This window comes from Bos mutus, chromosome 8 (assembly GCF_027580195.1).
Source record: "Bos mutus isolate GX-2022 chromosome 8, NWIPB_WYAK_1.1, whole genome shotgun sequence".
In the NCBI taxonomy this organism is placed as follows: Eukaryota; Metazoa; Chordata; class Mammalia; order Artiodactyla; family Bovidae; genus Bos; species Bos mutus.
The window spans coordinates 105608486-105624250 of record NC_091624.1 but is presented as its reverse complement, the minus strand read 5'-3'; the positions used below and the strand labels follow the sequence as shown (position 1 = coordinate 105624250).

Here is a 15765-nt window from a genome sequence, read left to right as displayed (position 1 = left end):
ATTACATTTTTAACAAGAACTCAGCTAATACTGGAGCTGCTGCCCTGGGAACAACACCTAAGAACCAACTGGTTTGGTAGGAAAATTACCTGGTCCAAATCAGGAGTCCTGGGTTCTAGTGTCAGAGCTGATATTAGCTAGTTATGTGGTTGGTGCTGGTCATTTTACCTCTCTGCACCTTTCCCTGATAAAGCGGTTTTATCTGTCCTTTCTGTCTCACAGATTTCTTAGAAAAATGAAAAACAATGATGACATATGTTGAAAGTAATTTGGAAAAACTAATTTCAAATGAAATAGGCAAGATCACAGTATTTGAGATTCCCCAATAACCAGGAAAAGATTACATTAAAATCAAGAGCTAAAAATCTTTATTGATTTATCTACCTTTGTATTATACTTAAAATACATCTACTTTCCAAGTTGGTAGAAACTTCAGTTAATTTCTCGTTAACTCATATATAGAACTAGAAAGTTTTTCTCTCACTATTAACCAAACTTTTCCATCCTGTTACTTGATCTGTTCACTGGGATCTTTTATCCAAAACCTTTTAATAGACTGGAGTGTTCTTTATTTGTCTTTCATTTAGCTTAACTAAAATCTGCCAAACTCTGTCTCTTAAATGAAAACATTCAGTTGAGTACATAATGTTGATCATCCTAAAAAATAGCTGAGATCTGAATAGGATTTTATTGAAAAGGGTGACAAGTTTCAGCAAACTCCTTGTGAAGGTGTCTTAAGAAAGTTGTTATGCATGCATTTTACAACCATACGTTTTGTGACTGCATTTCCTTACTTTGGGCAGCAGAGCAGTTCGCTGAAGTTGCAGTAACAGATCATCTCACATCCCTTCCCATCCCAGAAGTGATCCTGGACATTGACATCAATCTTTGTCAGGTCAGCTACTCCTTCTGGAAGGCTGTGACAGTTGCGATCTTTTAGTATTTTTCTGTAGCAGGAGAGGCGGTTTGCAGGCATGGCTTGGACTCCTAGCAGCAAAGTTAGTCCAACGGCGAGAGCAAGTACTGTAAATTTCATTTTGGCTCTTGGCTCTGAGATAAAAGAAAATCCAAAATGTGTAAGTGTTTGTTTGTTTCGTAGGTTTTTTAAAAGGATGGAGTTCATCGGTACATAAAATTCTGCAGCGTCCTCATTAACTCTTAAATTGAAAGAGTAGGAATTGATTTTTTTTCTACTTTATTTCAATGTCTTTCTCAAAGTTTTATGACTATCTACAATAAAAATCACTTATTATATTTCTCTAAACTGACATTCCTGAGCTCTACAAAGAAATATTGAATAAGAGTTGTGTGAGGGAGGGAGAAGGAGAAAGTGGGAAGAGCCACTTGCATTTTCAAGTACTCAAGTTCATTAAAAAATTTTTTTTTTGTTGAGCTGTAATTTTCATACCATACAATTCACCTGCTTTACTTGCACAATTCAATGATTTTTGGAATATTTACAGACTTGTGTAACTATCATCACAGGCATGGATGTTCTTGTTGTTTTTTATTTTTGACCATGAGGCATACGAAATCTTAGTTCCTTGACCAGGGATTGAACCCACGCCCCTTGAGTCTTACCTGCTGGACCGCCAGGGAAGTCCCCCAAATTCACTTTTTTACCAGTATATTCAGTAGGGGAAAACTGCTTTTAAGATGATAAAACTGAAGTAAATTTCTAAAGCAGATATCATTGTTGTGTACAGTGATTCTTGACTTTGCATATCCTAACAACATTGTCAAATAACCCGGACCCCACCCTGACAGAAACAAAAAGCCCACTCATCCTGACACTGACAGATTATATTGTATAGATATATTTACAGTTAAGTTTTTAAAAGTTTCGGACTTATTTAGGGGACTGATTTTTTTCTGCATAATTTTTGTAATTTGTGAACACTTCTCCCACATGGGTTACATCTGAGCCTCAGTTGAAAGCAGAGGCTTGAATTCCCCATAAGAGACCTTTAGCCTGTTTTTAGACACCTACCGTGATGGGGAACTCAATTGTTGACTAAATCCACATATTCCACTGATATAGTTCTAATGTTTCCCTTCCTGGAAAATATTTTTCTGTGGCTTCCACCCATCGGTTCTAATTTGAACTCTTGTGGTCAAACCAAGCAAGTTTAAATTCCTCTTTTAGGAGATAATACTTCAAATATAGTATTTGTATGGAATATTCCAAAAGGCGGCAGAGTGCCAAAGAATTGATGCCTTTGAACTGTGGTGCTGGAGAAGACTCCTAAAAATCCCCTGGACAGCAAGGTGATCAAACCAGTCACTTTTAAGCGAAATCAACCCTGAATATTCATTGGAAGGACCAATGCTGAAGCTGAAGCTCCAGTATTTTGGTCATCTGATGTGAACAGATGACTCATTGGAAAAGACCCTGACGCTGGGAAAGACTGAAGGCAAAAGGAGAAGGAGGCAACAGAGGATGAGATGTTTGGATGGCATCACCAATGCAATGGACATGAACTTAAGCAAACTTCAGGAGATGGTGAGGGACAGGGAGGCCTGGTGTGCTGCACTCCATGGGGTCTCACAGAGTCAGGACTGGGCGACTGAACAACAACATGGAATGTTCATGATCTATTGAATTTGGCTTCTCTGGCCTCCATATTAAACGAGAAGAGAGTAGAGGTGTTTGCAGTAAAGGAAGACTAGCAAGATAGTGGGAGCCAGAATCAGACACCACAGTCATTCAGATTTCATCTTGTAGGCAGGTGCTGAAGTATCTGAAATGTTTAGTAGAGTTCACCACGGAGCCCATCTGGCCTTGGTGATTTCTGTTTTGGGAGGTTATTAATTACTGATTCAATTTCTTTAGTAGATACAGATCTACTCACATCATCTGAGGAAGGACACTCACTGCTTTTTATGAGTTTGGTGGTTTAGGTGGTTTAGTTGCTAAGTCATGTCCAACTCTTGCGACCCCATGGACTGTAGCCCCCCAGGCTCCTCTGTCCATGGGATTTTCCAGGCAAGAATACTGGAGTGGATTACCATTTCCTTCTCCAGGGGATCTTCCCAACTCAGGAATCGAACCCAGGTCTCCTGCATTGCAGGCAGATTCTTTTATGAGTTTAGAAACTGAAAATACTCTTTCATACTCTGACAGAATTTTAGATTTTATTTCATATTCTGATTTGAATTAGTCATTTTTGGCTTTGCTTATATATTTTCTTAGAATTATAAATATTCAATTTAATTCTTACCTCCAAATACTAGTGAAAGGAAAGACAAAAAAATGAGATCTATTTCACTGTATGTTTTTTTCAGATTTGAGAGAACAAGGCACTACAGTGTTGTATTACATCACAGTCTAGTATAGACAGAATAATACCTTCCAATAATAATACCTTACACTTTGCAAATTGTAACATAAGTTGTATTTTTTTCAATGTAATTCTGTGAGGTGTTTTAGTTCTCAGTTACTTCTGATTCAGGCCTTCTTTATCCCCATAAGGTAATTGATGTTTAAAAAAAAGAGTTACATTTCCTGACATTTTTTTCAGATTACTCTTCAAAGAAGGATAATTAAATCTCTTGTTAATTGAGCATTTAATATATGCTAGGAATCACCACAGTCATTAAACTTTAAAAGACATAATAAAGTCTAAGACAGAACTCTACTATGCAAAGTTTTTTTTAAAGAGCTTTATTGAGGTAAAATTGACATATACTAAAGGACAGATATTAGAGGATGCAGTTTGGTAAGTTCGGGCACATGTATGTCCCCATTATACCATCACTATAGTCAGGATAGTGAGGGGACCTGTCAGCCCTAAGTCTCTTCCTGCCCTCTTGTCATCCACCTGTCTCAGTCCTCCCTGCCCCCACTCCCATCCAGACAACCACTGACCTGTTTTCTCCCCCGAGATTAAGGTGCATTTTCTCCAGTTTCATATAAATGGAGTCATAAAATATGCACTCTTTTTTTATCTGGCTTTTATCACTCAGCATACTTACTTTGAGAGATATATATCTGTCCATTGCCTGTATCAATAGCTGACTCCTTTTTATTGCTGAGAATTACTGCATTATGTATGCTATAAATTGTTATCCATCTGTCTATTGATGGGTATTTGAGTTTTTTTTAGTTTCAGGCTGTTGCAAAGCTGTTATGAACACTTGTGTACAAGGCTTTGCAAGATCATAGCTTTCATTGTGTGCATGTGTGTGCGTGCTCAGTCATGTCTGACGTTGCTACCCCATGGACTGTAGCCCACCAGGCTCCTCTGTCCTTGAGATTTTCCTCTCCAGGGGATAGCTGTCATTACTCTTGAGCATATACCTGTGAGTGGAATAACTGGTAGGTGTATGTTTTACTTTTTAAGGAATTACTAAATTGTTTTTCCAAAGTGGTTGTACCATTTAAAATTCCCACCAGCAGTCTGCAAGAGTTCCAGTTTGCTATGTCCTCTCCAACACTTGATATGGTCAGTATTTTTAATTTGTACATTCTGATAGGTGTCTTGTGGTTTTATGTAGCATTTCCTTAATGATTAATGGTATTAAACCTCTTTCATATGTTTTCTTCATCTGTGTATCTTCTTTGTTGACCTGTCCAAATCTTTTCTCATTTAAAAAAGTTGGATTGTGTTCTTGAGTTGTGAAGGTTCTTTGTATATTCTGAACACAAGTTCTTTATTAGATATATACTTTCCAAACATTTCCAAACATTTACTTCACCTATGACTTTCCTTTTCACCTTCTTATTTAAAATAAGCAAATGTTTGAAGATTTTAAAAGAAGGAAAAGTTTAAAATTAATGAAGTATAATTTCTCAGTTTTTTAAAATGGAATGTGGTTTTGGTGTTATTTCTAAGGTCACAAGGGCTTCCCAGGTGGTGCTAATGGTAAAGAACCTACCTGCCAATGCAGGACCCATAAGAGATGGGGTTCCATCCCTGGGTAGGGAAGATCCCCTGGAGGAGGGCATGGCAACCCACTCCAGTATTCTTGCCTGGAGAATCCCATGGACAGAGGAGCCTGGTGAGTTACAGTCGGTGAGGTCACAAAAGAGTTGGACACAACTTAGCGACTAAATGACAACAACATACAAAATAAATAACAAAGTCCTGCTCTGTAGCCCAGGGAAGTATACTAAATATCTTGTAATAACTTATAATAAAAAAGAATCTGAAAAAGAATATGTAACTGAGTGACTAACACAACATTGTAAATCAACTATACTGTATTTCAACAACAATAAAAATTTTTTGAAATAAAATTCTATCTTCCTTCACAGATTCTTAATCTGCCTTTCTTGCTTTAATTTTCCATGACATTTATAAACCTAAATTATTATAAAATATTCTTATTGTGTCTCCCCCCAATTGAATGGAAGCTCCAGGAAGGCAGGCTTTTTTCTGATATGTATCCACCCCAAGCATCCTTAACAGTGCCTGTCATGTTAGTGAAAGAATAAATAATATATCCTCATCTCTAGATGCTTACAGCCAGAGAAGGATCAGTCTCTCAGATTGCTAAACTCAATAGCTAGTTGCAGAGAGCTTTATAACTGGAAGAGGTTAGTGACCTGCCACATCCTTAAATTTGCATGTCATCAGGTACTATTGTTTTAATTTAAATTAATTCATTGTATTTAACTTTTTCTAAATAGTCTGACTTTAAAATGTATATCCCAATTTCTGGTTTTTGTTCATTTGCTTGATTTTTGTCAAAACTAGCATTTGTTCTGGATTACTAATTCATACCTGACTTAAAAATATATATATTTCTATGTACGTGTACATTTATGAGAAGATTCAACAGCAAACAGCAGCTGCCTTTTCTGTAACCTCCCTCCCCTGATTCCTGTCTTTCAAAAGATTGGGAGTAAGGGGAGGAGTTGGGAGGAGAGCTGTAATCTCTTTTTAATCTTTTTGCCTTAATGTGTTAGAATTTTTCTGTTACTTTAGATCATTGGCATTTTTCATATCTTTTTGAGCTTTGATCTTCCTAGTTTTTTACTATGTAATCATGTTCTTATTTTTGGTAATCTAGTTTAATTTTGTCTATATCTTGTGGCTTTTGAACAAACTCATTCATTTAGCCAACTTGGGCTCCTATTGCCTTTCTTATATTTCCCACATATAAGTGTAGTTTGTTCTTGAGCTCATTTCATGACTGTTAACATCTTATGCTTTCTTTCTGTTAGATGGTTCTAATGAGAGCCATTAGATTTTTTTAAGAAAAATTATTTTTCTAAAAAAATAGTAATACCTGGAGAAGGCAATGGCACCCCACTCCAGTACTCTTGCCTGGAAAATCCCATGGATGGAGGAGCTTAGAAGGCTGCAGTCCATGGGGTCGCTGAGGGTTGGACACGACTGAGCAACTTTACTTTCACTTTTCACTTTCATGCATTGGAGAAGGAAATGGCAACCCACACCAGTGTTCTTGCCTGGAGAATCCCAGGGACGAGGAAGCCTGGTGGGCTGCCATCTATGGGGTCACACAGAGTCAGACACGACTGAAGTGACTTAGCAATAACAATAGTGTAAGGCATGGAAAATACAGAAAAGCACAGATAGAATAAAAATCAACTAGAGTTTCAATGTGGAGAGGACAGTTGTTAACCTCACTTAGGACTTCTATTTTTTTTTTAAATTATGATAAAGTTGCTTTACAATGTTGTGTTAGATTCTGCTGTACAACAAAATGAATCAGCTATACATACACATATATCCACTCCCTCTTGAGCCTCCCATACAGTGGCAAGGGTGTTGAGAAGGAGAAATGGAGATGGCCAGGGACACTGGGAAACTAACGTTTATGTTCTTGGTGGGAAGTATGTCGGAGAAAGAAGTTGATGGAAGAGATGAGGTGAGAGAGAAAGACTCCAGGATGCCTATTAGGTTTCTGACCTGAATGGTACTGACATTTATTGAGCTGAGGGGGATTTAAGAGTAAATTTCTGGACAAGTTAATCTGAGATGCCCATCAGATGTGAAATGAAGATGTTGAGTAGACAGCTGAATGCAAATCTGGAGGTATGAACTTGAGGGTCATGGGGATATTTATTGCTTTGTCTTTGTCGTGGTAGGACTTCAGGGCAGTGAGTACAGACTGGGACGAGAAGAGATGAGGGACGGAGGCCTGGGCCAGCCTCTGTGTGGGGACTGGAGGAGGCGATGCCAGTTCCGTGAAGGCAGGGCGTGCACCTTTTCCTCCTCCCTCACCTCTCAGAGGCCTGCTTCCAGGCCAGGCTCACAGGATGGGCTCACACAGCATCCGCTGAAAGAAGGAACAAGCAAATTGCTAGAGAAGGCAGTGGGTACGTTGCCACACCGTGGGCCTCTCTGGCTGTGTCCAGGCCAGAGCACAGAATGGCGTTTCTGTCTGCCTTAGTCACATACTAGGGTGGAAAGTTCCACACCTGGCAAGTACTTGCTTGAAGCTTTTTTTTTTTTTAAACAGTTTATAAATTACCTGTTTGAACTGAAGTCTTCTCTTTTCCTTTACTTAAGTACAGATAAATAGCTTTAACTATTATTCTGCAAGTGGGGAAATGTCTGAACCAGTATGTCCCCATGATACATTGGTTTGTTTTTTCTTTAAAAGACACTGACCTTCATCCTTAGAAATCCATCAAGACCATATATTTTCAAGTGCCAACAAGAGTGAAATTATTTTGACCAGTTTGAAGCAAATTGCTCTCTTTTTTCCCCTCGTTCTGTTGAAGGACCTCCCCTTTAAATTCCTCCTGGAATGCATGCAAATTACAACAGCAAATAAAGCTAAAAACTGAACATCTGAGGAAATAACAAGAGATCTTTAGATAGTTACTGACTGGTTTTTTTGGATTCAATTTTATGTAACTAACATTGTTTCTAATGTTGTAAGATATCATTCCTATCCCAACAGGATAGCGGCATTATTTTTTACAATAAAATTATATTGTATCTCATTTTATGTGTTTAATAATTGATATTAACAAATACAATTCAGATGAAAAACCTAAAAAAATATAGATCACCTGATAAATGTCTGATTAATCATCAGATCAGATCAGATCAGTCGCTCAGTCGTGTCCGACTCTTTGCGACCCCATGAATTGCAGCACGCCAGGCCTCCCTGTCCAACACCAACTCCCGAAGTTCACTGAGACTCACGTCCATCGAGTCAGTGATGCTATCCAGCCATCTTATCCTCTGTCGTCCCCTTCTCCTCCTGCCCCCAATCCCTCCCAGCATCAGAGTCTTTTCCAATGAGTCAACTCTTCACATGAGGTGGCCAAAGTACTGGAGTTTCAGCTTTAGCATCATTCCTTCCAAAGAAATCCCAGGGCTGATCTCCTTCAGAATGGACTGGTTGGATCTCCTTGCAGTCCAAGGGACTCACAAGAGTCTTCTCCAACACCACAGTTCAAAAGCATGAATTCTTCGGCGCTCAGCCTTCTTCACAGTCCAACTCTCACATCCATACATGACCATAGGAAAAACCATAGCCTTGACTAGACGGACCTTTGTTGGCAAAGTAATGTCTCTGCTTTTGAATATGCTATCTAGGTTAGTCATAACTTTCCTTCCAAGGAGTAAGATTAATCATAACCCTGGATAAATTTTTTTTGAGCTTTTTATTTTGTATTGGGGTATATCCAATTAACAATGTGGTGATGGTTTCAGGTGAACAGTGAAGGACTCAGCCACACATGTACATACATCCGTTCTCCCTCAAACTCCCTCAATAGTGGCCTTATTTTCAAAAGATCAATGCAGAGGATATACGGCCGTAGGCAAGATGTTTCCAGCTAAACAATAAATCACTGCCACTGTCATATAGGGAGGGGATTGCAAATGTTGGTTGTGTAAGGGTATTTGGCACCAGCAAGCTTTTGAATGGCTGGACTTAAGGGGAAACTGAAAAAGAAAAATTATCTCATTTAATGGCCAAAACTTGCAGGGTTATGTCGTGAAAGTGTTCAGACCTTCAGGGAGCAATGCTCCTGCAGACAGCTGATGTCTGTTCTAGAAACTGGCATTAATAGCATGGAATGAAGCAGAATTGATGAATTAGAAAGGGCAGCCCTTTTTCTGATTCCTTTTGTAACATGGCCAGAAAGAAGTGAAGGCTGCAAAAGCAATGAAAATTCCAACCCAGAGCTTGACATTTAAAATATCAAAATTATAGTTGGAAGAGATGAAAACTGCCGTCCAGTCCATCATGTTTTCCATTCATCTTTCCTGGCCGATGAAAATCAATGATTTTTTTTTTTTTTTTTTTACAATTCCCTCTCTTTCTTATTAACTGTACCAGAAGAGATTTATATTGGAATGACTGAGCATTGAATTGAAACTTCTCAAAGTGTAGGTTAAAGGAACAGAAGTGGTATTACAAGGTGAATAAGCCTTCCAAGCATCTTTAAAACAGACACAGTCAGCTCCAAGAGACCCTCATCAGTTGAAAAACAGTCTACCTCCGCCCCGAAGGTGATCTGCCTTCGAGCGTCTTAGAGGATGCTATGAATATGCAGGCTTGCATCATTCTCATTATTTCCCTGAAATCATTATCACTGCAGCATTTGAGAGAGCTTTTCACAGCTTGTGTAACTAAGTGAAGGACCTTTAAAGAGGAATTTTCATAAGTCCCAAAGGAAAAAAGGGTTCCCTTTATTGTAGCAGTATAGACACTGTGTTGTATTCCATCCTGGGGGTGCCGAGGATAAATTTCGTGAATTCCCTCTTTGTCTCACATATTTATACCAGTTTCTTATTTTAGGAATCAGGATTTTCAAAAGCAAAAACAAAACAAAACAAAACAAAACATTGCTTTCTCACTGTTTTTATACTTCATGTAAAGTAGGAATAAAGAGATACAGCTAGTGCCTTGAAAAGGAGCTTATAATACTTCCATCAGTCTCACATAGTCCTGAGTAATTGGGCCAGATTCAGAGTAGATGGGGGCTTTAATAAGGCTTTCATAAGGACCAGTGAGGGAGCTGCCTCCTTTAAAGCCCCCAATTAAATGCCTTTCCTGTTAAGAAATGTACATTTTCTCTTCTCTTTTCATCTGATTCTTTCCCTCTAACCTGGGAAGTATCATTTTTCTCATCACTTCCTCTGAGGCTTTCTCCATCTCCCTTTCTCTTCTGACTCAGACACAAAAACACTTCTGCCCTATTCTATAGCAGTAGTTTGCAGCAGAAACAACAACCTAAAATGATTTTTAAGGAAAAAAGTACATACCGTTTTTCTTCTTTCCTTTGGTCTTCTTGGCAGAGGAATCTCCTTAAATGCTCAAACTCACTGGGTGAGTTTGGGCAAAAGGAGAAAAGAGGAGGTGCTGGAAGGAGGTTACAAGTGGACCTTTGTCTGCTTCATCCCTCACCAGCCCGCCTGCCAGGCCACTGCAGCCAAGACTGGGGAGAGAAGGCAGTGGAGAGAGACAGGGCTGCGAGATGGAGAACGGCCCCCTGGATTCTTCCAAACCAGGTGGGAGTGAGCTAAGAGCTTCTTGACAAGGAAATAGCTGGTCTGCACAGGCACCTCAGGGAGGCGGACTGTCACAGCAATGAAGTGTAGAACCTGAGGCATTTACAGAGAGCACAGAGAGTGATTTTTACCTTAGGGTGTGTGTGTGAGAGAGAGAGAGAGAGAGAGACAGACAGGCAGAGAGCACAGAGTGCTTTTTACCTTAGGAGAAGAGTATGTGTGTGTGTGAGAGAGAGAGAGAGAGAAGGAGAGAGAGAGATAAGGGCAGAGAAAGCAAAGGAGAGGAGGGAGGAGGAGCAGGAGGAATGGCCACTGTGATTCAGGAAGGCGGTTGGCTGAGGATCTTTTCCCTTTCACAGTTTCTTTGTGTGTTTTTGCCAAGTTTTCCTTACCATCTAGATGTCTTATTTTGATATGGGTTGCAGAGTTGGACACGACTTAGCGACTGAACAACAACCATCCCAGCTTACCAGGTCCTCACCCAAATGTTATCCGTCACTGTAAAACAGTTTTAATGAAGTGGATGAAACTGGAGCCTATTATACAGAGTGAAGTAAGCCAGAAAGAAAAACACCAATACAGTATACTAACGCATATATATGGAATTTAGAAAGTTGGTAACAATAACCCTGTGTATGAGACAGCAAAAGAGACACTGATGTATAGAACAGTCTTATGGACTCTGTTGGAGAGGGAGAGGGTGGGAAGATTTGGGAGAATGGCATTGAAACATGTATAATAACATGTATGAAACGAGTTGCCAGTCCAGGTTCGATGCACACGATACTGGATGCTTGGGGCTGGTGCACTGGGACGACCCAGAGGGAGGGTATGGGGAGGGAGGAGGGAGGAGGGTTCAGGATGGGGAACACATGTATACCTGTGGCGGATTCATTTCAATATTTGGCAAAACTAATACAATATTATAAAGTTTAAAAATAAAATAAAATTAAAATTTAAAAAAAAACCATAAAATGACTAAAAACGAAATCTATTCTGTGCCTCAAAATAAAGGCATGAAAGGAATTTCATTCTGTTTGGAGTGAAGTGGAATTGTAGCATCTGTTAACTATCCTTTAGTCATTGTTGTTTTAATTCAATTTTGACCAGAGTTCCAGGAGTTAGAAAGATTATAATAGAGCAGGATTATCTAGATGAAGAACAGGGGGGAAAGCATTCCTGGTTGTATCGAATGAACTTTTCAGCCAACCCAGTGTGTATGTCTGTGTGTATGTCATATATACATATATGAGAAGGAAATGGCAACCCACTCCAGTATTCTTACCTGGAGAATCCCAGGGACAGGGGAGCCTGGTGGGCTGCCGTCTATGGAGTCGCCCAGAGTCGGACATGACTGAAGTGACTTAGCATGCCTGCATGCGTATATATATAAGTGTGTGTGTGTGTATACATTATCAGTCTTTTGTTCAATCAAAGTTTATTACAAATAGAAAGTGTTAGTCACTCAGTTGTGTTCAACTCTTTGCTACTCCATGGACTGCAACCTGCCAGGCTTTTCTAAGTCCCTGGAATTCTCCAGGCAAGAATACTGGAGTGGGTAGCCATTCCCTTCTCCAGGGGATCTTCCTGACCCAGGGATTGAACCCAGGTCTCCCACATTGCAGACAGATTCTCTACCATTTGATCCACCAGAAAGAAAGAAAGTGAAGCCTCTCAGTTGTGTCAGCCTCTTTGATACCCCATGGTCTGTAGCCTGCCAGGCTCCTCCATCCATGGGCTATTCCAGGCAAGAATACTGGAGTGGGTTGCCATTTCTTCCTCCAGGGGATCTTCCCAACCCAGAGATGAAACCCAGGTCTCCCGCATTACAGGCAGATTCTATACTGTCTGACCCACCAGTTCAGTTCAGTCGCTCAGTTGTGTCTGACTCTTTGTGACCCCATGAATTGCACCATGCCAGGCCTCCCTGTCCATCACCAACTCCCGAAGTTCACTCAGACTCAAGTCCATCGAATCAGTGATGCCATCCAGCCATCTCATCCTCTGTCATCCCCTTCTCCTCCTGCCTCCAATCCCTCCCAGCATCAGAGTCTTTTCCAATGAGTCAACTCTTCGCATGAGGTGGCCAAAGTACTGGAGTTTCAGCTTTAGCATCATTCCTTCCAAAGAAATCCCAGGGCTGATCTCCTTCAGAATGGACTGGTTGGATCTCCTTGCAGTCCAAGGGACTCTCAAGAGTCTTCTCCAGCACCACAGTTCAAAAGCATCAATTCTTCGGCACTCAGCTTTCTTCACAGTCCAACTCTCACATCCATACATGACCACTGGAAAAACCATAGCCTTGACTAGATGGACCTTTGTTGGCAAAGTAATGTCTCTGCTTTTCAATATGCTATCTAGGTTAGTCATAACTTTTCTTCCAAGGAGTAAGCGTCTTGTAATTTCATGGCTGCAGTCACCATCTGCAGTGATTTTGGAGCCCCAAAAAATAAAGTCTGACACTGTTTCCACTGTTTCCCCATCTATTTCCCATAAAGTGATGGGACCAGATGCCATGATCTTCGTTTTCTGAATATTGAGTTTTAAGCCAACTTTTTCACTCTCCTCTTTCACCTTCATCAAGAGGCTTTTTAGTTCTTCTTCACTTTCTGCCATAAGGGTGGTGTCATCTGCATATTGAGGTTATTGATATTTCTCCCGGCAATCTTGATTCCAGCTTGTGCTTCTTCCAGCCCAGCATTTCTCATGATGTACTCTGCTTAGAGGTTAAATAAGCAGGGTAACAATATACAGCCTTGATGTACTCCTTTTCCTATTTGGAACCAGTCTGTTGTTCCATGTCCAGTTCTAACTGTTGCTTCCTGACCTGCATACAAATTTCTCAAGAGGCAGGTCAGGTGGTCTGGTATTCCCATCCCTTTCAGAATTTTCCACAGTTTATTGTGATCCACACAGTCAAAGGCTTTGGCATAGTCAATAAAGCAGAAATAGATGTTTTTCTGGAACTCTCTTGCTTTTTCGATGATCCAGCAGATGTTGGCAATTTGGTCTCTGGTTCCTCTGCCTTTTCTAAAACCAGCTTGAACATTTGGAAGTTCACGGTTCACGTATTGCTGAAGCCTGGCTTGGAGAATTTTGAGCATTACTTTACTACCGTGTGAGATGAGTGCAATTGTGCGGTAGTTTGAGCATTCTTTGGTATTGCCTTTCTTTGGGATTGGAATGAAAACTGACCTTTTCCAGTCCTGTGGCCACTGCTGAGTTTTCCAAATTTGCTGGCATATTGAATGCAGCACTTTCACAGCATTGTCTTTCAGGATTTGAAATAGCTCAACTGGAATTCCATCACCTCCACTAGCTTTGTTCGTAGTGATGCTTTCTAAGGCCCGCTTAACTTCACATTCCAGGATATCTGGCTCTAGGTAAGTGATCACACCATCATGATTATCTGGGTCATGAAGATCTTTTTTGTACAGTTCTTCTGTGTATTCTTGCCATCTCTTCTTAATATCTTCTGCTTCTGTTAGGTCCATACCATTTCTGTCCTTTATTGTGCCCATCTTTGGATGAAATGTTCCTTTGGTATCTCTAATTTTCTTGAAGAGATCTCTAGTCTTTCCCATTCTGTTGTTTTCCTCTATTTCTTTGCATTGATCGCTGAAGAAGGCGTTCTTATCTCTTCTTGCTATTCTTTGGAACTCTGCATTCAGATGCTTATATCTTTCCTTTTCTCCTTTGCTTTTCGCTTCTCTTCTTTTCACAGCTATTTGTAAGGGCTCCCCAGACAGCCACTTTGCTTTTTTGCATTTCTTTTCCATGGGGATGGTCTTGATCCCTGTCTCCTGTACAGTGTCACGAACCTCAGTCCATAGTTCATCAGGCACTCTATCAGATCTAGTCCCTTAAATCTATTTCTCACTTCCACTGTATAATCATAAGGGATTGGGAAGCCACCAAATAGAAAAATTCCCCCAAATTAATGACAGTGCCAGTTCATGATATAGAACTTAAGCAATAATGTTAAAAGTATTGGTATTAAATTTGAAAAGCAGGCTGATTAGTATTTCCTAAAAAACAAGTAACAGTAACAGCAAAATGCTCCCAATAAGAGGAAGTCTCGGAAGATGTTTTAGGTATAAGTAATTGCAGACATTGGACATCTTAAACTTGTGGGGAAAAAAATGGGAACATACATAAACTCTTCCCCTGATTCCCACCTGGGAGCTTAGGCCTGCACCCAGATTTAGGATATGCTGCTGTTCCCTAACCAGCCCCTTTCTCCTGTTTCCTCCAGGCTTAAAGCCTTCTGGAGTGGCTGAGGGTGAGGTGTGGAGAGAAGCAGCCTCAAGTTTCAACCTTCACAGGTCCCCTCCCAGGAGAGAAGGAGGACCTGTTTTATGTGAGTATCTTCGACAAAAGGATTTTCACAATAATGATGCTAATTGAAAACTAATTCACAATGTATTTGTTGACATTATGAGACAAAATAGCCTTTGAAAATGTCTCTAAAAATCTTCCATCCGTTAAAAAGAAACAATTAACCTGTTTTATTAACTTAATTACTTTTGAGCTCCATATAAGAGTATTCTTTTTGATGAAAACTAAAGTTTCCTCTGAACCTGGAACGTTTGTGCTGAGAATGGCTTTTGCAAGTGAATTGAACAAGATAACCTCCAGTACTCAGACTTAGCTTTCTGCTACTGCAGTGAAACAGGAAAATTGACCCACTGAGGAGCCTCCATGAGGCCTGGAGGAGACAGCAGAATTAGTCACCAATGGGCTGTGGCCTGTGAGCTTATGCCACTGCAGGAAGGCACCTGCTTCCCAAAGGCCCTCCTGTTGGTATTAGGATGCACTTGGGAACTGCTAGGACCCCCGACAGGCAGCCGTGACTGTGACGGGGCTTACGGGGGGAACTTCCTGCTCAGAAAATTTCATCAGAAGAGCAAACACACACTCTCCTTTGCCTGGGTGTGCACAGCAAGGCTCCCTGACCCGTAGAAGTCATGAGCACCCTGCTGGACCTGATCTTTATTTTTTGTTCTTGAATAGTCTAACTTATTATTCAATTTGTTTCAAAATAATCCCTGGTGTCTCAGACAGTAAAGAATCTGCCTGCAATGCAGGAGACCCGGGTTAAATCACCTGGAGTAGGGAATGGCTTCCCACTCCAGTATTCTTGCCTGGGAAATCCTATGGACAGAGGAACCTGGTGGGCTACAGTCCGTGGGGTCGCAAAGAATCAGACAAGCCTGAGCAACTTTAACGGAGTGAAATAGTTTGGTATAACAGCAATTACCATTTAAAGTATTTTATGTTTTTAAATATAGCTTAAGGCACATGTATTCTGTTGCTTAGT

General features: G+C 40.3%; 2 protein-coding genes across 5 annotated transcripts in view; one reads left to right on the top strand and one right to left on the bottom strand.

The window, feature by feature from the left end:
• SCRG1 (stimulator of chondrogenesis 1) overlaps positions 1-15765 on the bottom strand; it is a 107394-nt gene that overhangs the window by 6852 nt on the left and 84777 nt on the right. For 2 of the 3 annotated variants that reach the window (XM_070376035.1, XM_070376034.1), the window contains one exon: positions 795-1050. In XM_070376035.1, coding sequence (XP_070232136.1) covers positions 795-1036 — 242 coding nt within the window. In that variant the 5' untranslated portion in view covers positions 1037-1050. Of the gene's footprint in view, positions 1-794; positions 1051-10199; positions 11124-15765 lie in introns of those variants that run through there. The other variant, XM_005892761.3, reaches the window with a different exon arrangement.
• Positions 1-15765, top strand: part of SAP30 (Sin3A associated protein 30) — a 91841-nt gene that overhangs the window by 24047 nt on the left and 52029 nt on the right. Inside the window, exon 5 of one of the 2 annotated variants that reach the window (XR_011465202.1) lies at positions 14701-14805. The gene's annotated coding sequence lies outside the window, so the exon portion shown is untranslated. Of the gene's footprint in view, positions 1-806; positions 874-14700; positions 14806-15765 lie in introns of those variants that run through there. The other variant, XM_070376033.1, reaches the window with a different exon arrangement.